Source organism: Haemaphysalis longicornis, unplaced genomic scaffold (assembly GCF_048455015.1).
Source record: "Haemaphysalis longicornis isolate Haplotype H1 unplaced genomic scaffold, Haemaphysalis longicornis Haplotype H1 scaffold_3, whole genome shotgun sequence".
Taxonomy (NCBI): domain Eukaryota; kingdom Metazoa; phylum Arthropoda; class Arachnida; order Ixodida; family Ixodidae; genus Haemaphysalis; species Haemaphysalis longicornis.
In genome coordinates, this window is record NW_027526335.1 from 166,019,715 (window position 1) to 166,043,972 (window position 24,258).

A 24,258-nucleotide genomic window follows, 5' to 3' on the forward strand; every position below is an offset into this window, starting at 1 on the left:
AATGCGAAGGCAAGATAACCGTTGGTCATTAAGGGTAACAGAGTGGATCCCTAGAGAAGGCAAGCGTTGCAGAGGGCGGCAGAAAGTTAGATGGGCAGATGAGATCAAGATGTTTGCGGGGATAAATTGGTCACAGTTCGCACAGTACCGAGGTAATTGGAGAATAATGGGAGAGGCCTTTGCCCTGCAGTGGGCGTAGATAGGCTGGTGATGATGATGATGATGATGTTATCGGGACTAAGCAGTATTTCTAATAAACTGAACTTGTATTTTGTCTTCATGGCTCCTTTAAGACCAGTGTCCCCCTTAATATCCAATCGCAAGCATACACACAGGATTAAGGTCTCCTCAAGTTCCAATCATACGAGCTTCAGTGCCTCTGAACACCTTGCAGCAAGCATGCTGTTAGTGCTTGCCAAGAACTGCACTCCTCACCCAGCTTGAGAATTCAGACCCAAACAACAATATCCAGGACGTGATAATAAAAGAACGCCAGATACAATGTATTTTCAGGTTTTATTAACTTCAAAACCATCTAAAAGTTTCAGCATCTTTAAATTATCTGACCACAAGCCAGCTTTTTTCTCAGATTTGGACAATAACAAATACTGATTACGTGCATTCGCTAAGACAGTAGCAAAAAAACTCACCATACACGTTTCATTCTCGTTCGGTATAACAGTGCCCTTATAAACCCTTGTGACTAAAGTAAAATAAACTGTCATTTGCTTCGGCATAACAATATCACTACGACAACACAGCTGAAAGGTGTTTGGTGCGATCTCACTCACTTTCCTGACACAAAGTGCATGAACCTTTGGTTTGCTCAGTAAAACCGACGAGAACATGCGTACCACCAACCAAGCGCAACACTACTGCTAATCGGCAGCTTTAAAAATGCATTCGCTCTTTCCCACCACATTCCCGCGGTCTGATTCTTCTTCACAATGCCAACAACTCGATAGTGAGAGCTGCACATCGATGACTGCACACACACACACAGGCCTCTTCGCTTGCACGGACTGCAAAATAAAACCCGACACAAATCTGTCGATGCAACTGTCAAACATTCTTAAAACAAGCTAAAGAAAAACAGGGGAACACATAGACTCGGACAATAAGAGAGCATTTTCGAGTGGGATCAAAAAATAATGTCGCGACGGGGAGGGTTTCCAGATGTAGTACCGACCCGCCCGGAAGAATCACCAGTCTCGCTTGGAATGCATCAATTCAATCAGCTTCCTTGGGCCCCCTCGAAAGGGGGATAACCAAATATTTACGCGGTGGTACAGCAACGCAGTCACATCACTAAAACATGATGCACCGTAAAACACGCAGACAACAGGCGCCAAGCAGTACCCGCACAGTGCTTGGCGGCCCCCACAGGGGCAACAGAAGTGAGGAAAAGCAGCGGCAGCGTGGAAGAACTGCTCGGCAAATCGTCCTGAACAACAGGGCAGTTGGAGCTGCCGCTTTTTTTTCGCTTTGGGCTGTCTTGTAGGAGGGCAGGCGTTGTGTCAAACAGTGCCTTTGCCCAGTTCACGTCCCTGACAGTCGAAATTCCTTCGCTTGCTTATCACAGAATGTTAAAAGAACGACTCACAAAACACACACTGGTCTACACGCACGGGTACACGACACCCTCTTCTCTTTCGAAGGGCCGGCGTGTTCCCACAACTCCTGCCTTGTCTCGCAGCGAAGTTCGGAAAGCTGCTGGGCGCTGCAGAGTTGAAGTGACTTCTTGGGAAGAATTTGCACTGCGTACTTTGGAATGGCCCAGAATGCAGCTCTCATTGTTCTTTCTTACGTTGCACTCCTTGAATGTCGCCCGGCCAGCATCAAGTCGACTTTTCTGAACCAAGCTCACCGGCGGCCTATAAAATCAAAGCTTAGGGGACGCAAAGCACAAGCCACAATCAATAGCCACATTTCATTCGATGTCCACTGAAATGAAGCATGTAGCAAAAAGAGTGGACTACTGGCTATCTGAACTGACAATTTAGTTGCACCGAGTACGAATAATAAAAAGAGTGGTGCCGTTCCGAACGGGAACTGTGCAAAAGAAAACTAAAGCAACCAATTGGGCACTCGCCTCACGGTGGAAGATAAGCTACAGCTATCGAGACGGCTTGCGTCAACTGCGATTTTGCTGCTCTGTGTCAGAGAACTGGCTGAGCTTGCGTTGGGCCTGGAGTGCAGATTTCGCAGAGATGCACAGTAGTTATTCTAGAAGAAGTCGAGCAGGCTGATTCCAAAGCAGTGCACGCTCCGAAAGACGCAGGAGGAGGAGGAGGAGGAAGAATTGCGACAGGTAAAACAGGGAAGAAGAAAAGAAGTCCAAAACGACAGCCGTGCGCGACCTGCTTTGCTTCTGCACAGTCAGCAAGCAGGACACAGCGTGTGGCACAAAGGTCTGTCGATTTGCTTTTTGTCCGATGGGCAACGTCTGCTCCTCTTCAAGTTTGGGCGAGATTGGTTCCTCGGCGCGCGTCCTCGGACACCGTAGCAGATGCAACGCACTGCCGCTGACAGCATGGGTTGGCTTGGCTCGGCTCAGCTCCAAGCCGGTGCCAATCCAGGGCAGTTCCTTGGCTGTTAGATGGCCAGCGAAGCAGCCACAGCGCCAGCCAGCGGGCTGGCCTGTGCCCGAACTCCTGGGGTGTTCTGCTTCCCTTTGGGAACAGTTGGCAACTCATTTCCATCGTTCGAGGGCTTCGTTTAACTGCAGTCGGAACCATGTGGACAGTTCCTGCCACTGCTTGACTGCAGAACAGATGGCCAGGATCAGGAGAGCTGTGGTGATGATTCGTAACCTGCGTACCAGAAAGTGCAAGGAGGAAGAGAGAATGCAGATTAATCTGAGAACTGAAGCACTACCCAGGGTAATTTCAACCTACATAGTTCACAGAGGCTATAGGAGCAGGGAGGATTTACTCGTTGTATAATGTCACTCGTAAGCCAACTTATTTTCTTTTTTAAAAAAAGCCAGCCATTTTGCCCAGCCATGTTTGTCCCAGGAATGGCCGAAAACCAGCCGCTCGGTAGCCTGAAGGTTGCGAACTCGGCTCAGTGCTGTTCATTTTGCATGACCTTATACTCGGGCTGCAGGACGGGCATGGCAGAATTACGACAGAACTGAAGCATTACCCAATGTAAGTTCAATCTAAATCATTCAAACAGGCTATAGGCCCAGGGATCATTTATTCATTGCATAATGTCACTCATAACCTGACTTATTTTCTTTTTTTAAAATTACCGTCCCCGTCGAATCACGTTTGTCACAGGATTGGCCCAAAGTGAGCCATTCACTGTTACTGAAGGCTGTGAATGTGAACTAGCCCCACTGTTTTTCATTTCACTGTGTGACTCCCACTGGCTGCTGAAAGTGAGCCACTCGGTGTTCCTCAAGGCTGCGAACTAGCCCCACTGTTTTTCGTTTCACGGTGTGACTCATGCTGGCTGCTGAAAGTGGGCCACTTGGTGTTCCTCAAGGTCGCAAACTAGGCTTGCTGCTGTTCATTCCTCACCTGGACTGCAGGAAGGGCATGGCGATGTTGGCGATGGTGGAGACGAGCAGCAGGGCGAGCTGGAGCAGCATGAGGAGCACGTTGACGAGCTTGAGGCCCAGCGCCCTGGCCTGTGAGTTGTCGAGGGCATCGAGGGAGACGAGCTGCTGCAGCTGCTGGTGCTGCTGGTGTTCCATGCGGCTGATGCGTGTCTGGCAGCTCTCGAGCAGCTCCTGCACGTCGCGCAGCCGCTCCTCGCTCTGGTACTGCACCTTCTCCTCCATGTCGGCCATGCCCTGCTTCAAGTTCTCCATCTCGTTCTGGTGGAGCTCAATCAGGTCGTTCATCTGCTCCTCCAGCCTCTGGTTAGGGAACAAGGAGGGATAGGGTCAGGTGGCACAATCATGCCACTTCGTTCCTTTACATCCGATCAAATATTTGGAACAATCGAATGTTCTGCTCGAATATTCGGTTGTTCCAAATATTTGATCGGATAGTAGGCTTGTTCAGAATTCCCTTCAATTTGAATATGAATATTTAAAAATTTCAGAGTATATGGTAAACACATATAAAGTCGCTCAAGGTGAACTTATTTATTATTACATTTTTATGCCTGCAGGCCCCGAAGCTGCCCCACATAAAACATTATCATATTGTCAGAATGCACTACACACAGCAAATGCAGGACTTGCCAATGCTAGCATCCTACAGCAGCCATATCGAGGTGTCATCAATGTTGCCTAAAAACCATCAATCCAGCCAAGTGATACCAATTTCCACTGTGAAACAAGCACCACTGAGATAGAAAAGTGTAGTTGTAACTTTTCTCTCTTTGGCGCTGTAGCAGATAACGTGGCATCATCATCATCAGCCTCATCAGCACCGACGAAGCGGTGGCACGCGTTCGCGCTGCACACGCAACCAATTTTATTAACTTTTTCGTTACCACGGGAAATTGACCAATTTTTAGGCGTCTAAGAAAACATTTCTTTTGTGCTAAGCATACTGATTAGGCACATATTGCAGTGACATAAAATGCAGACGATTCAATGGCCTTTCCAGTTTTTAATAATGTTTTCATAAATAATGGCTGCAAAAAAATTTGTCAAATTTAGAATTTTCGTCCTGACGTCTAAGAAAACGAAAAACAAGAAGTTGGGTACAAGAAACTATCAGTAACAGAAAAATTTAAAACATACAATTTTGTAAGTAAACATTTCAAAAACCCGTCCTAGAAAAAAAAACTGAGTTGTGCGGAAAAATGTGTCATAAAAAAAAACACTTTAGCACGCATGCTGCCCGCACCTTTGGTGAAGCCCAACCTCTATTTCAAAATGCACAATTATGGATTTTTCAATGGAAAAAATCTGGTGGTTTGACATTATTAGAGGCACAAATTATTCCCCATATGATTTAAAAACACCTTGTCAATTACTATGGCCAGCACAAGGTTCAGGGCAAGCAAGCGATGCACAGAAATCTGCTTGGAGTTGAAAACCAAACTCGTCAGTGGATGCTTGTTGACATTCGGATTATCACTTATCTGTCAGAACTTCCACATGCGGTTTATTATCACCTTCTGACTCACTATGGTAGACCTTCTTGCAGGAATAAGGTGCGACGCACTAGAATTGTGCCCAGCAAGCTTTCACCAACCTGCTGTCGCTTGACGAAAAAAGTTCAGCACTATAAGCCCCCTACATCGCAGCATCACCACACATTTTCGAAAAGAAACAATATCACAGCATCTTGGAGACTTTGTAAGAATAGACAGTTCAACTAAGAAGCGACACTAGACCTCCGGAAATACTACCCTCGTATGATAACGAAACTGGCCGGTGAAAAGCTGGCAGTGTTCAAGGCTGATGGGAAGAACTTTCCTCATTTGAACTGATATCCGACGACTCGGTGTTTCTTTCGACTTTCAGCTGGAGCTGCTATCGCAGAAGTGTGGTTGAAGTGAAATCACGAGCGGTGTGCTTTTTTCGAGGAACCGTAGTGGGCGACAGAGGCGCCACAGAAAGTTGGCTTGAAGTTGGGTAACTGCATAGCAGCGCCAAATATGAATTTTGCAACACAAAAATGAAAACAGAACTGCTCGAAACTGGCTGAAAAGGCCAGGTCCACTTGTTAGACATGCAGGGGACCTTCAGAAATATTCAAGAGGAGCTGCCCGCAAAAGCCAATAAAACTAATTTGATTTCTTAAAAAACTAAACCTACACCTTCTCACATTTCCTGAGACGAATAAATGCTACTCATGCATGTTTCAACACCTCTGAATCTTCACCATCTATCAAGCCACAGACCAAACACTATGACACCCATGTTGCATCCTCTGGAAGGGGTAGGTTGCAGTCAAAAATGGAAACACACATCCAGCATTTCTTATTGGCACACAAGTACTAAAATTCGTGCTTATAGCTAACCAAATGCTCTTGAAGGCACCGAATGTCCACAGCATGAAGGAATAGAGGCACGGCACTGCTGACAGTGATGGGCGTAGTGTCTTTTTATCCTCCATTTGCCCCAGAAGTGCTCATCAGCAAGTGGCAACTGGGGCACTGCTGTACTCTCTTTCACTCCGATTAGACAACAGAGCTGCACGACAGCCATATCAGCACCTGGTTAGACCAAGAAGGGGATGTTACTGCACAGAGAAAGGCACTGGCGCGACTTGGGCCCAAGATCGACACGGTGCCGCTCTTGCATTCTCAGTTCTCTGAGCCTCAAGTGTCTTCACGCCTTTTTGACTGCCACCCAACTTTTAGGTGTCTTGTTTCTCCCCTTTTAGATTGATCGGAATCTTTTGGCCCAAAGCATCTTGCACAATAGAATCTTTTTTTTTTAATTTGCGAGAGAATCAAAAGGAACATTGACACACTGAAGGGACAACCGCCCCCCCAAAACAAACTGCTGCCTTCACATTTGCTCAGTTGCACCTTACTTTTATTATACGCTACTATACAGTGGAATCTCGATGATACGATTCTGGGTGATACGAATTTCTGAAAAGTCCCGGTGAAATTGCATTGTTAGCAATTGGAAAAATTTCGGGTGTTCCGAACGGACCTGCGTGGCCTGGCGGATGATACGAACGAGCCGGCGAAAGGCCCGACTGCCGAACGAGCAAGCGACGGCTCTCTCTCCCCTCTTTGTCGCTCTTTCTGTAGAAGCGGCCGGGCTGTTGTCTTCTGCTTGCTGACACCGCCGTGAAACCCCGCACGTTTCTCGCGGCGTGGCCGGCTGCGGCCGCGCAGTGGCGTGGCCGCTCGAGCGACCGCTCCTAACCGCTCTTTAAAATGCCGCTCAAGGCAGACGCTAAGTTGCTTGTGCGGTAAAGGAGCTCATTATGCATGCGAAAACGGTACTATAAAGCATCATCCACGGCGCTAGTGAAAGCGCCCATGAAATATCTGCCGGGGTGCTAAGCCTAACCATCTCCGGCGGAGCCAAGCCGGCTGTCTCGAGCGCTTCGCAAGTCGTCAGGCTCCTCCATCCTGCCGCGCGCGTCATGTGCCATTTTCTGGTTGAGGTAGGAGCTACCGCGGGTGCAAAATCGTCGATACAAGCGTGAAAATACAGTGCACGCAAAGCCGAGGTGCGCGAATCGCGTGCAAAAACGCACCATGCGGTTCACGCTTGACTTGCGGCGTGTAGCGAGCTTGGGCACCGCGAGTGAGGCGACGAGCGCGAAGCGTTACGCGCTCCAGAAAGGACTGCTTTGCGACGTGGGGGTAAAAAAACGCAGAAGAAAATCACGAATTTCTTCAGGCGAAAGTAAAAAAAAGAAATGCACGAAAACTTTTTTCAGCGCTACATTTTTTGGTCTGTATTGGTTCATACGAATTTCGGATGATACGAATATTTTTCGCGGTCCCGCGAGATTCGTATCATCGAGATTTTACTATAATAGCCTCGCACAACGTCAGTTAACTGCAGCAGATGCGGTTAAGCTCGCGTTGATCTAAGGTTAGCCTGCACTTCCTTTATTTCATTCATCCTCATTCTGAATGCCACTGCTTTATGCCTGTCTTTCATTGGAGCTAAACAAACTACAGCGCACTAAAACAAAACGGTTTCCTCCATTTTATGACTTCCCAGCCCACTAATCCTTCCCCCATTTGCAAGCGCGTGAACTGACTCGGTCAGACGTGCGAGCAGAAATTGCCTCCTCCCTTCCCCCTGCTGTTGGGACACCAAGGAGAAAGTGGGCGCAGAAAGTGAAACATAACGCACCAAACAGTGGTGTCTGGTGTTCTGGCCTTTAGACACGATTCCAGGACGGTCAAATTTGCATTTGCATGTGTTTCACCAACTATGCAGACCACTCTTCACCTCAAGAATTTATGAACGATTTTGAGTGAGGTGTTCCCAGCAGAACAAGCATACTTGCAAGAGCACTCTGAGCAAGGCAGTGCCATTTTCTTCAATGCTCATCATCATCATCATCATAATCAGCCTCAGCCTATATATGCCCACTGCAGGGCAAAGGCCTCTTCCATGGATTTTCAATTATTCCGGTCCTGTGCTAACTGTGACCAATGTACCCCGCAAACTTCTTGATCTCATTGGCCCATCTACCGTATTTACTCAAATCTAGGCCGATACTTTTTTTTAAAAAGTCGTTCACGAAAGTCGGGGTTTGGCTTAGATTCGAGGATGTGGCTTTCCTGACACCACTAGACACTCAACGCCATCTTGCAGCCACAGGCTTGTAGCTTGCGGTATGTGTGCAGTATTGTGTACTAGAAGCAGCTTCTTCTAGTGCACTCTTTGCTCCTTTGAACGTTGTGAACCCAGCTCTCGGCGTTCCGTGCTTGTTTGCTTACGTCGCCGCGTGACCTCAAGAAGCTCCCGTGTTTGCGCCACAATGGCACCCACCAAGCGGTGCCACCACACCGCGGCGTTTAAGGGGAAGGTAGTCTTCAAGGCCGAGAGAACTTCAAACCTCCAAGCACAGCACGACGACGGCATGGGTGAGGAGAACATGCGCTGATGGCAGAAGCAGCTGAACGAACTTTTCAACTTCACTCCCAAGCGAATGGCCTTCACAGGACCCAAGAAAGGTCGAGACCACGAGGTGGAGAAGGAGGTCGCTGACTCTCCGGCAGCAAAGAGAAGGTTGGATGCCATTGATGACGGAAACGATACATGCGAAGGCGAGGGAGATCACAAATGTGCGAGGCGTCGTGCGGACTGAGTTCAAGGCTAGCAGGGCTGGTTCAGTCGCTTTATGAAACGGCTCGGGTTCAGCCTGCGACGGTGGACGTCTATGTGCCAACAGCTGCCCACTGACTTCGAGGAGAAGCTAGTCACATTCCAGTACTTTGTTATCAAGGAGCAACCGGAACAGGAGTACAGACAAGGCCAGATCGCTAACACTGATGATACCCCAGTGTATTTTGACATGCCAGTGGCATACACCGTGAATGAGAAGGGCGCGACACTAGTGAAGGTCAAAACTGCAGGGCTACGAGAAGCCGCACACCACTGTGATGTGTTGCACGACCGACTGGCAAAAGCTGCCGCCGTACATTATTTTAAGAGGAACGCTCTTCCAGCCGCGGAAGTTTTCTCTAAGAACGTCATCGTACGTTGCCACAAGAATCGTTCGATGAGCGGTACCTTCAATGTCGACAATGACGAGTGAGCATTGAACATGCTGCGACAAGCGCCGCAAGCATAATAAAGTGCATGTTCTAGTCTCAGTCCAGTGCCTTTTTTTCATTCGGCTTACATTGGACGTAAACTTTTTTTTTATTTTCTGACCTTCCGAATTTCGGGGGTCAGCCTAGAATCGAGGGCAGCCCAGATTCGAGTACGTAAATACAATAACTTTCTGCTGCCCCCTGCCACGCTTGCCTCCTCTAGGGATCCACTCTGTTTTCTTCAATGTTATCTAACGCCTTCTTTTGTGCCATGTATTGCCATCTTTTGTGCACTTGGGAACTGAACTAACAGAAATTGGCGTTCATCAATGTTATCCAATGCCAATTTCTGTTAGTTCACAAGTGCACAAAAGATGCACTGCATCCCTCTACCAGTCTGCACGCATTTTGCATCATACAAGTTCCTTCACAGGCGGTTTTTATTTTTCTCAGGACAATGCCAACCTGCAACGACACCGTACCTCACGGCCATCCAATATTGCCTTTCTGTCCTTGCCTAAGATGTCGAATCAGGAGCGATCAAAGTGGAAATATGCACAACAACAACTACGCACAACAACAGATGTGCACAACAACAGTTCAGGCACACATTTTTATAGATCAGTGGCCAAGTTTTCGCCAAAGCATGGTGCCACAGGAAATGCGATTTTCATGCACCAATCAGGCACTCTGTTCATTGCCGGGAAATGAGTGACGTGCTCGTGTCAGTGGCTACTCACCTCATACCTGTAGCGCTCTTCTTGCAACGCTTGGCTGAAGTAGGAACACTCGTGGTGAAGCTGATTCTGCAAGGTGGAATAGCAGAGCAGGATTTCAGAACTTCGCACTTCCCTACCTCACAATCACTGACGATAGCTGAACTCGCTGAGGGTGTAATTAATGATGTATCCTGTCAACGTGATTTCCTTTTCTCACAGCGTAATTTTTTCGGGGGGGCCAAGTAAGTTCCAAGAACTTGTAGGTAGAAGTCCTCATGCCAGCCTCACCGCATGTCAACATCAATTTACCGTATTTACTCGCATAATCCTCGCACTTTTTTTTCGGAAAAGTCAATGCAAAGTTAGGGGTGCGAGAATTATGCGGGGAAAAAAAAAATCCGGTGCACAGTGTTGCCAATTTGCCTTATGCCAATCCCGCTAAATGTAGCAGTCATTTTTTGTATAAGTAAGCTCAGTGTTGCCAACAGCAGCTATTTCTTTTTATTTTATTATTTGCAGCGTAAACAGGCTCCCGTCGATCAGCGATCATGCAATTGCCGCCTTTGCTTTCTGGCGCGCGCACTATCTCGTCGGATGTGCGTGCCCTACTCCAGTAACGCACGTTGAAGTCGGTGACGCCGAAGTGCCTGCCTGCGGCACGGTTGCCGTGTTCGATCGCGTACTCTATCGCTTTCAAGTTGAAAGCGGCAGTGTAGCTGGCGTTCGTCCCCATGGCGAAGCGGCACCAAGCACAAAACAAAGAGATCAAAAAGTTCTCAAAATGGCAGCGAGCTACCCACCATTGACGCGAGTGACTCGCTAACTGCTGCCGCTCAACGGCGGGACCACGACGACGACACGACAGCGGGCTGCGCGAACACCGCCGCACCGCACGCGAACCCCGCACGCGAAACATGCGCGAAACCGGCTCAAGGACAGTGTGAGTAGCGTGTTAGGGCGCCTGTTAGGGAGTAGCCATGCAGGTTGTTAGGGCGCCTGGATGGCCTTGGATACACAGCGCTCTCCGCCGAACGGAGAGGCGGCGGGGGAGGGCGCGCGTTGGAGAGCGCGTGCACCATGCGGGTTTCGCGAGCAGGCAACTTTCGCCGCTGCAAAGTTGGGGGTGCGAGGATTATGCGAGGAACCAAAAAATTCAAGTTTTGGTGGCTCACATTAGGGGTGCGAGGATTACGCGAGTGCGAGGATTAGGCGAGTAAATACGGTAATAACAGGCAGTTACGATGAGCAACGCTTGCTGGAAACACGAGATGCAGCATCACTGTGTGAGTTGGGGTCATATTTGGCATGTAAGGGAATAAATTTTCAGACATCACACTTGTGGCCCAGCCTTTGACCTTTCATACAATTTTACAATTCCTTGACTGCAACCTGAACTATGAGGAAAAGCTTGTACAGTGAAACCTCGCGATAATGAAACCCCAGGACTACAAAATTCCCAAAGCGACAAATTATTTCCAGATCTCCAGCAAACATCTATAGAAGCCCGTCTATTTCCTATCTCTTGGCAACAAAATGTTTTTGGACAGCGATACCGAATTAATGAAATTTGCTGTAAGTCCAGTTGGTATTTTATCTACCCATTTGAGGCTAACAGAGTCCAGAAAGAGCTCAAGTGCGTTTTTGTGAACTGAAATTGCGTAAACTCCTGCCATAGCATGCTTACATGGCCAGTCCCATATCTGTTTACAAATAAGACAAACAGTGCAGCAGGTGGCCCGCGGAGGCAGCCCTAAAGGAGCCATGAAGACAAAATACAAGTTGGGTTTACTAGAAAGACTGCTTAGTCCAGATAACAATGATACCAATATCATCACAATCTTCGAACAAATAGCGGAGATATTAAAGAAAACGTGTGAAGCAGTCGCGACCCCCTAGCCAATTTCCCGCAACTTTTCTATGACGTCACGGAACCTTGTTTGTGCGATTGGCGGCCGCCTAACTGACCTGTCGTGATGACACATGACTGGACGTCTGTAATGGGGCCTCTAGTTCCATTTGACCTCATCACTTGAATGCTAACGTGCAGTTAACGCACTAAAAATTATGTTTTATTGTTGGCCCGTATGACGTCATTCTTGCTCATAATACGTCACTGTGGCGCAAAATTTGAAAGTATTTAAATACGTCTTGCTTTTTTTTTCGTTAAAAAAACACCTTTTGCGGCTGTAATGGAGCTGAGTGAGATACTGAATCCTAGTTCCTTCAAATTGAACGAAGTTGTATTTTCTCTTCATGGCTCCTTTAAAGTGACAAAATCAGGGCGCAACAATTTTGGTCGGACTGGTGACTCAAGGCACGGCTTGGGCCTGGGCTAGGCTAACTGGCTACTGCAGAACAGCATGCATGTGTGCGTTGTGCGTGCGGCAATCGACTCGTTTGGTCTCAGTGAGGTGCCTATGCGCCCAAAAGCGGAAGTTTTTATCCCTACAAGATAAGACAGCCATCATTGCCCAAGAGAGTGTCAAGTGGAGGAAAGAAGGATAGCGCCGACAAGTTTTGAACTGCGTGCGGCTCACATTCTACAACTTTAAAAATCAAGAAGCACGAGCGCAAACCAAAACAGTGACAGCTGCGGCCTTTTCTGACATCGGCAAAGCGGCGCGCACTTGGTTTTGTGAACAGCATTGAAATAACGAGGTGCCACTGTCCGGCAAAGTTTGTCAACAGAAGAAAATGGACTTCGCTTGCATTATCGGTGCCGAGGACCAAAAAGAAAAACGTGCAGAGAAGGCAAACCCACGTGCAGGATGTTTCGGGTGCGTTTGACACGATTCGGTCGTTTGTAGGCACACACAACGACTAGCAATGAACCACTCGTGCGACAGCCGAGCTGTGAGGTTGCTGCAAGGCAAGGCTCACAAAGAAATATAACCGACTTTCAGAAATAAATACTTGGTTTGAGGGGGATTTTCCAGTCAATATGTTTCGCTCTCGCAGCAACGAATTCTCACAAAAGCAAATTTTTTGGCTTTCCCTGGTGGTTTCATTATTGCGGGGTTCGACTGTACTCAATTTTGCCAGTCACCCATGATGCCATACCAAAGTAGGAAACTTAAACCTCTAGGGTACTCCCGTAATGCTCGGAAAGGCCACCTAGAAAAACCGTAACAAGTTCCATGGCAGCACTGCCTCAACCGTTCCCTCCCCTAATGCTACAACGCATGCCTCTGGTCGTTGCTTAAAAAAAAAAAGAAGAAGAAGAAGAAGAAGAAGAAGAACAGAACTTATAGGGGCGCTTCACAAGTATATCCCATAAAAAGGAAACATCATTTTCTTTGCAGGCTGACACACTTACTTAAAAAAAAGAACACAAAAGCACTGCAAAAATGATAATTCCAGACCACCATTATGGTATGTCATCTTACCATTCTAAATGATTACAAAAATAAAAATGTACAGTCTGGAAGTTCCACTGCTGTGGCATTGACACCACAATGCATGAGTCCTGCTTCAAACAGCAGCTCATTATTCAGGTTAGCATTGGTACACACGGCCTGACAATGGCAATGCTAATCTAAAATTTCCTCACCTTTTCCAGAAATTTTTAGAATAAAATAAAGGAACTAGAATTCTGCCAAAACATAGGAAGTACTGATATTACGCAGTACCAAAAGCATGCGAGGAAGGGCACCAAAAAAAGTGGAAAGAAAATCTCTGTGCAAGGATGGAATCTGAACGTCACAGTTTGCTTAGGGTGAGAACTATATATAACTCAGTAGACGGAAGTGGTTGGTAACATGCCAAAAAAAATCTTGGGCTCACCAGGTTCGTTTATAAACTGCTCTATCCCTGGGATACATGTGCTGATTCAGAAACAAGGCTTCAGTGCGAATAAATGTTACATGTGTTAGAAGTCAAGATTTCTATTTCGATTAAAATTCTGTGGCTAAATGAACAGGCAGAAACTAAAAGACAGGTCTCTAAGTGGAATAGCAAAGGTGGCCGCAGAAAATGCACGCCTTCGATCCACAACCGAGGAAATCAAAGAGGAGGGGAAGCGCCAAGACAACGAGCACACTACTGAAGAAAAGAAGGAGAAGAAGAAGAGATTGGCGTGGACAAGTACCGCAGTTTCCAGCTTGCAGGGAGAGCCGAAAATGAACACCTGCACAGCGGGAGGGGAGAGGCGGAAGAGAGAGAGAAAGGGGGGAAAGAGAGAGGGGAGAGAAGAGAAGGGAACTTTGGCACAGATGGCAGCAACAACAAGGCAAGAACACAGAGACTTGTAACACACCTGCACCAAGATGTGTTGAACCTTCACCTATTTTAAAGAACCATGCCAAGTAGGTAATTTTTTACGTGAAACTCCGAGCAAGACGCACAAAAGCTAAACTTAGGATACATCTGGCCCACCTTGGGTTTTTAAACGTACCCTACTCGCTGCGTACAGGATCGTTTTGCACATTACGTCAAAGAGAGAGATTCGCATTGTAAGTGGGAATCCAAGTTCAAGTCCGCCGTCTTAATTCTGAGCAGAGAGGTGCACGGCAGCAGTGGGCGCTAGATTTTTATTACACCACGTAGAGATTTTTACTGAAAACCACATGCGCAGGCGTTTCCTGTGAATTAAAAAAGGAAAATGGCCGCTGATGCCTCTTTTTGTGCCAATGACTACATTTCTTCCAAAGAATCTTTTTTTGTTTTTTGACATTCAGATGTACTCTGAACAATCCATGTCAACGACTTTCAGTGCTGCTAGTTAAAGCAATAAGTTTCTTGTCATGTTCTGGTCCAAACAGAGGCAATTTAGTTATTAAGTGCGATGCACTTCTTCAGCGACCCTGAACCTGCGTCCACCGGCGATGTCCGCATAGCATACCCACGTGGGGGATTGGCCAGGAATCTCCTCGTCATCCTTGGCAACGGGGGGAGATGGGCGCGCGCTGCCTGGCCGCTGACATGGCACATACCCACATGGGGGATTGGCCGGGAATCGGGCGTGAGAAGGGCTAATGCACCCGCTAAAAGGAGTACTGACACGAAATTTCAAAGCTGAGATCCGCTCTAGCAATCAAGTACAACGACAACACAAATAGGTGTCTGTGAATAAATGCGTCTTTCTTTCTTTGTAGTTGTGTGTGTGTGTGTGATCTCTCTTTCGCGAACATTACCGAACCGCGCAAATTCAACTCGTGCATTCGCACTTTCACATTCTTCCCCTTGGGGAAATGCGGGGAATTTTTTACGCGATGTTGAGAAAGAAGCCAGACAGTCCAACACGAACGTTGTGCTGTGTGCCACGCGTTCGAGCAGAAGTGCTGCACAAAGATATACAGGAGGAGTGGCCCAGCTCCCTCAGGAATGGCTGCACGCCAACGCTTGCCTCAGATGTGCTGAACCTCCAGTGTACAGTTAGAATGTAATAGTCGCTGTTCTTTCATGCCCTTACTGGGTACAGTGAAGCCCTGCCCACTGCCGCATACTTTTGAGTGAAAATAAAATATACTAGGACCGGGATGCCACCTTTCAGGATCAAATTTTCATTGTGAAATACGACCCTAGTCTTCTCATTTAATTTTCACGCAGTAGTTGAAAACATTTCCCACATCTGCTCTCCTTTTATTACCATATTTTCCAGTGTATAAGTCGCGTTTTTTTTCTGAAATTTCCGTTGGTGCATCTCATCCACCAAGTGTGACTTGTGAAAGAAATAAAACCGGTATGTGGCGGTCGCGCGTGGTCCGCGCTTGAAAAGGTGCCTGTGTGCTGCGTGATGTCAGCACACGTTAAGAGAGAAAGCTCTATGGTCTAAATGAATTAATTATATTTGTTAGCGAGTCGGAGGAAGAATGCTTCGATGGTTTTGCTTAAACGCCGTCTGTAAGTACATGCCATCTGTGTGTATCAATATACCATTTTTGAGAAGCTAGTACTGTCTAGACTTTGGACGGTAGATGCACGTGTCTAGCACTGCCTACCGGGGGATGCGTTCAGAGGCGGCAACCGCCGCAACCATGTACTTTCGCTGCACTTTCTAATGAATTGATCCTCTTGAGTTTACCCGACTAACAACTGCGTTTCGTGCATCAATGTGACTTATGTACGTTTTTTTTTTTTTCAGAAAAACTGTCTTTTTGAGGGTGGTGCCACTTATACAAAAGTGCGACTTATAGACTGGGAAATACGGTAGATGTTTGTGAGACTCACGCATTTACTAACACAACTGATACTTGACACAATGTGACAAACATGATGGGTTGGCAAGGCATCAAGAAATGATCCCCACACACATTCAATGTGAGAAAGGTCCAGGTGCTAGAAACAAGTGAAAAGTGCAAAGAAAGACAGAGCGGCTGCCTTAGCTTATGACTGATGCGGGACTGACACAGTCCTTCTCCTAACAACTGGCGCACGAAAAGATGGTTGAACACAGCGGCAAAGTTGCGACGCAGACATTGAACTCATTCTACGATGCCACCAGTAATGCTTTCTTTCCCCTTTTCAGAAGCAGGTATCTCCACTTGGGAAAGGTCAAATTACAAGTGGACTCAATCAATAGGAAGCAATACGATTGCAATATCAAATTTTAATCCTGCCCCTGCCTGATGCAAGATTGCTGGCAAGCCATAGGCAGGCAAGTGCCGTGCTTCATATTAAGTAATTGGTTGCTCCACAGTGCGTTGTAAAAGCAAAAAATGAAAAAAATCAAGTTTGCTGTTTTTATATGTTGGAGGTACTGTTACTGCCCCTTTCTTCATTTCCTCTTCTGTGCCTCCTTGCGACTAAAATAAGCACAACTATGCCCAAAATGTGCCACGCAGACTTTGAAAGCAGTGTGTGGGGATCCTTCAGATCCCCTTTTCCTCTTCCCGCGAGCGTGGCCTTCAAACGGGCGCGCTTTCCCGCGCACGTGACGTCTCCTCGCGGGCCGATGCGCCGGCGAGCACCAACCACCCTGCCGCCACCGCCATTCCTCCTCGCCCAGCAACCTGCCCCCTTTCCCCCTGCCCCTTATAAGCGGGGCTGGCGCACTTTGCTGGTCTCTGCTCTTGGATAGGGGAGACTGGGCTTGAAAAGATCGGAGCCGGATAACCAAGACGCGGCTCGTCCTAGCATTGGCTCCTCTCCTCTCCAAAAGGCCAGAGCAGTCCAAAAAGGCGAATAAGACAGGCCCCAGGGTCACTCCCTGGGACACCCCGCACCTTGAGGGCCTCAATCTCCTCGGCCAGGCGCTGGCACTCCTCCCGCCGCTCAGCCAATTCAGCAAGCAGGGGCTCGAGCTCCGCCTCGGGGACCAGGGCCCCGCCCACGGTGGCGGACAGAGGGGGCGGGGCCACTGAGGGGCTGGCCACGCCCATCATTAGTGATGATTGGTCGGCCCCTGAGGAAGGCGGGGCCAGGGCCGGGTGCCTGGGGCTGGCCGTGGCTCCGCCCCCTCCCATCACCGCCGCCCCCGGGTGGTGCGACAGGGAGGCAAGCTGGCTTGACTCGGAGGTCAGGCTCGAGCTGTCCTCGTCCGAGGCGTACTTGTTGCTGGACGCAGCGAGGAGAAGCGCACTGTGAAAGTGTTTGGGAGACACAGCAACAACACCGTGGGCGTCAAATGTGGAGGTCCTGCTCGATTCGGTAATGGTGTAATTGCTTAGCTTGCTTCAACTTGCTTGGCTGCTGGCATTACTTCGTCTATGTAACTCTTCGCTGATGATAGCGTTCTGTACAGGGCTGTTAGAAATCAAGATGACTGTGAATTCTTGCAACATGACCTAAATAAGTTTTCGGAATGGTGCACGAAGTGGGGTATGGGCATTAATTCGGACAAAACTGTTTGTGTGTGTTTTACAAATAAGAAAAATGCTCATACCTATAACTAGGGTATTAATGAAAAAGATATTACCTTTGTAAATGAGCATAAATATTTCGGTGTTTTCTTTACTTCTAACCTTTCATGGAGTCGTCAAATTAGTCATGTCTGCTCTAAAGCATCACGCGGTTTAGGTTTTTGCGATGCAATATTAAACATTCTCTGTTAGACACAAATGCACTGTTATACAAGATTTACATCCACCCTATACTCGAATGCACAAGCACAGTCTGGGACCCTTGGATGGTCACCGATATAGGGAGGATAGAAAGGATTCAAAATTGGTCAGTTCGTTTTGTTTGCCATGACTATACTAAGAATTTCAGTGTGTCCCATGCCAAAGTTTCTCTGGGGTAGCAATCTTTGCATGACTGCAGAAAAACGCTCTGACTAAAGCTTTTTCACAGTATATTTCACTCAAAAATGGGAATCAACCACGGTCATTACTTACAAAAGCCAGATTACACGAACGGGATCATTCACTAAAAGCAAAAAAAATTTTATGTCGAACAAATCTGTTTAAAATGCCCTTTTTTCTGAGGTCCATATCGGACTGGAATAATCTACCTAACTCAGCGGGGGGCAGGGGGTCTTTTACGACGAGCGAAACTTTTGCCGCATGCCTGCAGACGATGTGATTTCATTTTAATATTGTATGCTGTCATTGCTTGCCATTGTATAACAGTTCATGTTACTTTGGTTGTTACTGTTTGATTTTGTTTCGTACAAACCTGTACTCAGTGTTTTTTTGTTGTATGTTTCCCCCACACTGCACAGCAACTAAGCGCTGTGGGTATCGTGATAAATAAATGAATAAAAATAAATAACTGAACAGATCAGCTTGCTTACGGAGCTATTTCACCTGTCCATGGTTGAGAGCATAGAGTTTCACAAGAATATATACTAGAGGGAAATCCTTCACTTCAATCCCGTGCCGTCGTAGGTGCTGCCATAGCTGCTAAAAGTATTCCTCTTTTACTTGGCTTGGCTTGCCACATGGTTTCTTTTGCTCCTGAAGCCAAAATCAACAAAAGGGGGTAAAAGCTTTTCTTATTTGTCTTGCAAGAAGCTTCCAAATAATTCCTGACAAATAAATCTTTGGCACTGCACTTTTCTATAGGTAAAACAACTTTAAATAACCTTTTAGAATAATGTTTTTTGCAGCCGCAGGCAACTTTTGAGCATGTTCATGAGCCATGCCAAGTAATAATTGAATGTTTCTCTGCAGTACGTGACGGCTCGCCTAGACAGTGGCACCACGAGATGTCCCTCTAGTATATGTATATTTGAATGAAACATTGGTTGACGGGACACTGAATGCTAAAGGCTGAATGCCCTCTGTTCGCTTTTCCTTTTGACAACCAGCAACGCTTTGATTATTTAGAAACAAATCATTTTGGCTGGCATCTTGCCCCTCATCTCCCTCATTCTTGGCTTTCCTGCTGTTTTGCCAAAGCTCAGAGCAATGTTTTGCTATTCACATGCTTCTGAAACAACTTGGTGCAGCGAAATTCCCGAATGGCGCAGCCATGCCAAACCCCCAATAGTTTCAGTTATTATCCATTCTTGATACGGTACGAATGTTTCATAAGCAATTAGGAGCGTCTCAAGGTAATTTGGCAGGCATGTTTCACAGCAACGCTTGCTCCCTGCCTGTCTGAACTTGTGGTTTAACAAAAGATTTCTGGCCTACAGACAAAGAAAGATACCCAAGAAGTCAAATGCACATGAGTGGCATAGCTTACTCGGTTGAAGAGTGCGCCACCGACGCCAAGCCAGACAGGCCGCCCTTGATGTTCCCGACGACGCCACTAATAGGGAAAGAAAAGGACGCAGGCTTTAAAATACCCCACACTACAAGGCACGGTTGATACACACAGCGCATACCAGCCTCCGATGTCCCAACTTTCACATCTGTTATTTGCTAAAGTTATGCAAGGTCTTGGTGAAGAAGGCTGTACCAACTTCTTGTCTTTGCAGGCTGCCAGCCAAGAATGACCCAGCCTCCCATTTAAGGGAGGACATGGCTCTTAAAACAATTTCTTTTAATTTTCAAGTAAACTCTGTGAAACTTGACAGTCTTGCTGCTTTTTTCCCACTGATTTCAAATATACCGTTATTTTTTTGGTAAGTCAATTATCTCCCAAGTTAATTGGAGATAATCAGCCATTTTTGGAGGAACAATAGACAAAACGGTGCTGGTCAGTCATAAAACTGTAATCTTTATATTTTCCAATGCTACGAAGAATGGTGAGTGCAATAAGAGAATCAGTTTTTTGATGCCTTGCTTGGAACTAATTTTGGAGCTCACTGAACTTTGGTGTTTGAAAAGGGCATTCGAAATGGTTCCTTGCCACCAGTGCCACCAAAGTTTAATGGGCTGCAAAATTAGTTCCAAGCGGTGCATCAAAAAACCGATTCTCTAATAGCACTCACCATTCTTCATAGCATTGGAAAATATAACGATTACAGTTTTATGACTAGCACTGTTTTGTCTATTATTTGTCCAAAAATGACTGATTATCTGTAATTATCTTGGTAATTAATTGAGTGACCCAAAAAATAATGCCATATTTGAAATCAGTGGGAAAAAAGTAGCAAGACTGGCAAGTTTCACAGAGTTTACTTCAAAATTAAACGAAGCTGTTTTAAGAGCAGTGTTCCCCCTTAAACTGAAACCTTAGGAAATGCGTAGAAAACAATGACAGCAAGAAATACAATGGGAACTTCCCTTAGCTTCGGGGCGTTCACAAAAATTTTCAAACAGTCATGCGAGTTTAAAAAGAAGTTTCTGTCACATTGAATGTTTCTTATAATTTTGTTTTAAGACAAATTCAGCGTGATTGACTAACCCTGCCTTACAACCCTGTTTAAGGGGGGACGTGACAAGTAAAATGACTTTTCTATTTATGAACCAAATGTAATCAAATTAGGAGCGTTTATGTAACTAACCATCCCAACAACAAAACTGAAAACGGTTTCAGGATATTTTCTATACTTTTTCAGTTACAAGACTAATTACCTGAAAGCTTCATTAAGCATAATCAACTAATTAGGCAGGAACTCAACCAGATTTTTATGTCAGTGTAATCAGGAAGGTCTATTCTGTGCCGAGAAGCTATTAGATTATTGCATTAAAAAGTGAAACTTCTCTTTTTTTTTTTGGATACCTGAAGAAAACAAAGCACAAATCTAATAGCTTCTAAGCACAATATAGACCTTTCTGATCACGTTCACATAAAAATCTTGTTGAGTTCTTGCGTAATTAATTAATCTTGGGGCGACTTTGTGAAAGTAATCAGTCTTGTAACTCAAAATGTATAGAAGATATTTCTAGGCTGATTTCAGTTTTGTTATTAGGATAGTTAACTATATAAATGCTCCAGATATGATTACATTTGGTCCATTAATAACAAAAATAGTTTTACTTGCACTTTCCTCCCTTAATTTTTTTTTTATGTATGGCTTTGTCCACGATTACCTCCCTGAAGAGCATCACTGGGAGGTCAGAGATACAGTGATAAGGTTCACATGAAGGTCATAAGTCTGACTTTGCCCCTATTCAACCTTACAGCGGGCAGAGTAAAAGGGTTCACTGAGATTTCGAAATGCATTGTGATATGGCAGTACTTAACCTTATAATGGTAACAGTGCAATAAAATCAATCTAGACGAATTCGCATATAGAAAACCTCGACCCACAATAGAACGCAGTGACAAATTTTGACTTTAGGCTCTAACATAAAATAAAACTCTTCCTAAAAAGAGCTCCCTGATTTCAAAAGACATTTACAATGGGTGTAACTAGCCACTGGCGCACACATTTGTGGCTAAGTTTAGTTGCTACGGCACAAGTTCTGCAAGAATGGTCATAACAGAGCTCTGAAGTGCCAAAAAAAAAGTGCATGAAGACTTACTCATATAAGGAATGCACCTTCAAATTGGATGATTGTCTCATAAACAATGTAAAGTAAAACCTCATTTATTCGACCTCTGTTAATTGGCGTTCCTACTCCCTCCCTTCAAAAATGAACATTGTCTTGTGGCCGCAGACCTTTGTTATTTTGGCACAAATTTGAGTATTTGATTTTTATTTCTCGGCAAAGCCAAGGGGAGGCTGAGACTAAAAGCGGACGTGGCCTGACAGGGGCCTCAGCCACCCGATGTGTGCATTGCTCAATTCATATCAATGCCTCTTCAAAACGTGATAAGTAACGCGCCGTATCACTCGCTCTTTCATTCTCGTGTATCGCGGCCGGAAAGTCATACTGCATAAGAAGCTGTGGATGCCCTCCCTGTTCTGGAAGAATTCTGCTATGATGCTGCACACAGAACTCTTGACCTGCGCGGATGGTCGCACGTCCAAAGAACTTGTTTCTTCTGCCCAGCTATTCTCCAAAAGACAAACTAGCAACCCCGCCTTCTTCGAAAAGTAAAAGTACGCATAAATGAATTGTAAATGTGCTGTTTTTGTCGCTCGTTCGATAACACAATATTAGCACAAGTCGTACAAGTCGTACTCCCCAGAAATCTGAATTAACGAGCTTTTACCATACTTTCATTTCGCGCGTGACAAAGTAAAAAAAAAAAAAAAAAAAAGAAAATTAATGAAAGATATATCAGTGGATCCTTACGAAAGAAAACCATTTTATTCCTCTTCCTCGCGAAATTGAGGCTCGGCCTCATAAGCCTGCCTTGCTTAGTCTTTAGAAGCCTGCGACACAGTGTTTCTCCCACACCCCTCACATGCCGTGCCAACAGTGCTTTGCACCCTAACCGTCCCAGTGGTAGCGTTTTCTCAGATTCGCAGCGCCACCGGCTGCTTGTCGCTCCTTTCATTGTCCACCGGTACCTCCTTGTTGTCATCGACATTCCCACCCCACCCTTCTTAGCTGCCTACTTTGCCGTGCACTCTTTGTACACTCCATTTCACAATTCACATGAACAGCAACGGGGCAGATCGAGACCCTGTGCAACAGGTGCATCAGCAGCTGTTCCGACTATATGCCCTTCTAGCATAGGGGTTGACAGTGATGCGAATGGAGTGCCAGCGCAGCTAATGCTGCCGTCGTTGGGTCGGCCAACATCACCCATCTTTGTCTACCCCTTTCAGTCACCGTGTCTTCTAATGGAGACGCGACTTTCTTCGTCGTTTTCCTCGTGAAAACGAAAAGAGTTCATGCTGCAGAGCGGTGCGGCTGATGTTCGAAACCTACGGAAGTGAAAGGTAGCACCATGTGATGTGGAATGGCGGAACCGCACTCATAAACATCGTTTCAAAATGTACGCCACCAAGTTCTGTGGGAGCTCCGGTGTGTTGCCGTCCTAAGTTCTCTTTTACTGTGGCGTAAATCATTTATAAAGGCTAGAAACACCTCTTTCATGTGCAGAAATTATTATTTCACCTCCTTGTTTGTAAACTGCCTACGGATATTTATTATTTTTATAGGGAAAAGCAGGATTGACTAATGGTGTCTCCGTATGAGGACACGACGCCATTTGCGTAATAAGTATTCTAGAGAAACTGAACCTTTTTTTATTACCTCTAGACACTTGACATTTTCTGCAGTGAATATAATAATTCATGACTGAAAGGGCTACACTCCTTCATTCTCTGTTCTTCTGCAGCTCTGTGTCCGCTTGTCCACAAGATTTGTCAAAATACCGTATAATGCGGAATATAGGTCGAGGCGGAATATAGGTCGACCCCCTTACCTTGTAGCCGAAAAATGCAAAAAAAAATAATTAGGTACCAACCATTGTTTTATTGAGACTATAACTTGTTTCGTCTCAGATTACTCATTTAAAACTGTCTGAAGTATCGTCGGACAACTGCTTCTGGCTCGCTGCTGCCCACACAGCAGGTCGTTCTCGGTGCAGTCCAGGGAATTGCTTATGCAGCACTTAAACACTCGCAAGACGATGTCATCGTGAAGCGAGCGCAAAGCATGGGACACTCGTGTGCAGACCGGAGCGACCGCCAGTCTGTGCAGGTGGTCAGCAAACGTCTTGGGGTATCTATTCGTAGAGACATCGCACGACGCTAGCGGACAAAATTTGCCCATTTGTACAGCAGCACAGGTGCACAGAGCAGCGCCCATGAAACGAGGCCTTCCGAGCGGTGCATACTGAGAGCTGCCCCTTCAGCTAACGCCGCTAGCAACACTTCTTTTGGTGGTACCGAACTGGCGCAAGGCGGACACGTCATTGGCCTTGGAAAACCCCCAACTTTTCTTTTAAATGCTGCTGTAAACTGGCACCAAGTGCCTAAAGTCACTTTGAGCAAGAAGAAAATTGCACGCACACATTCGCCGACAGCGAGAGAAGCAACAAAACAAAGATGGCGTCGCGTCCGATTGATGGTGGTGGAGATGGTGCCTTTGGGGTTTGGGTGAGCTCGATGGGCTGCCCGGTCGCCAGATGACAACTGCCAGTGACTGCAATATAGGTCGAGGGGTGACTTTTCGGCAAATTTTTTTGTAAAAAATCTCGACCTATATTCCGCATTATACGGTAATTTATCTATTGCCCACGTAATAATAAAATCCCGGGCCATCTCCAA

General features: G+C 46.2%; 1 protein-coding gene across 4 annotated transcripts in view; it reads right to left on the reverse strand.

Annotated features, from left to right (window-relative positions):
- Positions 1 to 497: 497 nt before the first annotated feature.
- Positions 498 to 24,258, reverse strand: part of LOC144175499 (transmembrane and coiled-coil domains protein 2-like) — a 51,456-nt gene continuing 27,695 nt past the window's right edge. For 2 of the 4 annotated variants that reach the window (XM_077704580.1, XM_077704576.1), the window contains 6 exons: positions 19,443 to 19,508; positions 17,039 to 17,393; positions 13,963 to 14,001; positions 9,897 to 9,962; positions 3,528 to 3,868; positions 498 to 2,813 (listed from right to left, as the gene is read on the reverse strand). In XM_077704580.1, the coding sequence (XP_077560706.1) occupies positions 2,693 to 2,813; positions 3,528 to 3,868; positions 9,897 to 9,962; positions 13,963 to 14,001; positions 17,039 to 17,393; positions 19,443 to 19,508 (988 nt within the window). In that variant the 3' untranslated portion in view covers positions 498 to 2,692. The remainder of the gene's footprint in view (positions 2,814 to 3,527; positions 3,869 to 9,896; positions 9,963 to 13,962; positions 14,002 to 17,038; positions 17,394 to 19,442; positions 19,509 to 24,258) is intronic. The other 2 variants (XM_077704577.1, XM_077704578.1) reach the window with 2 other exon arrangements.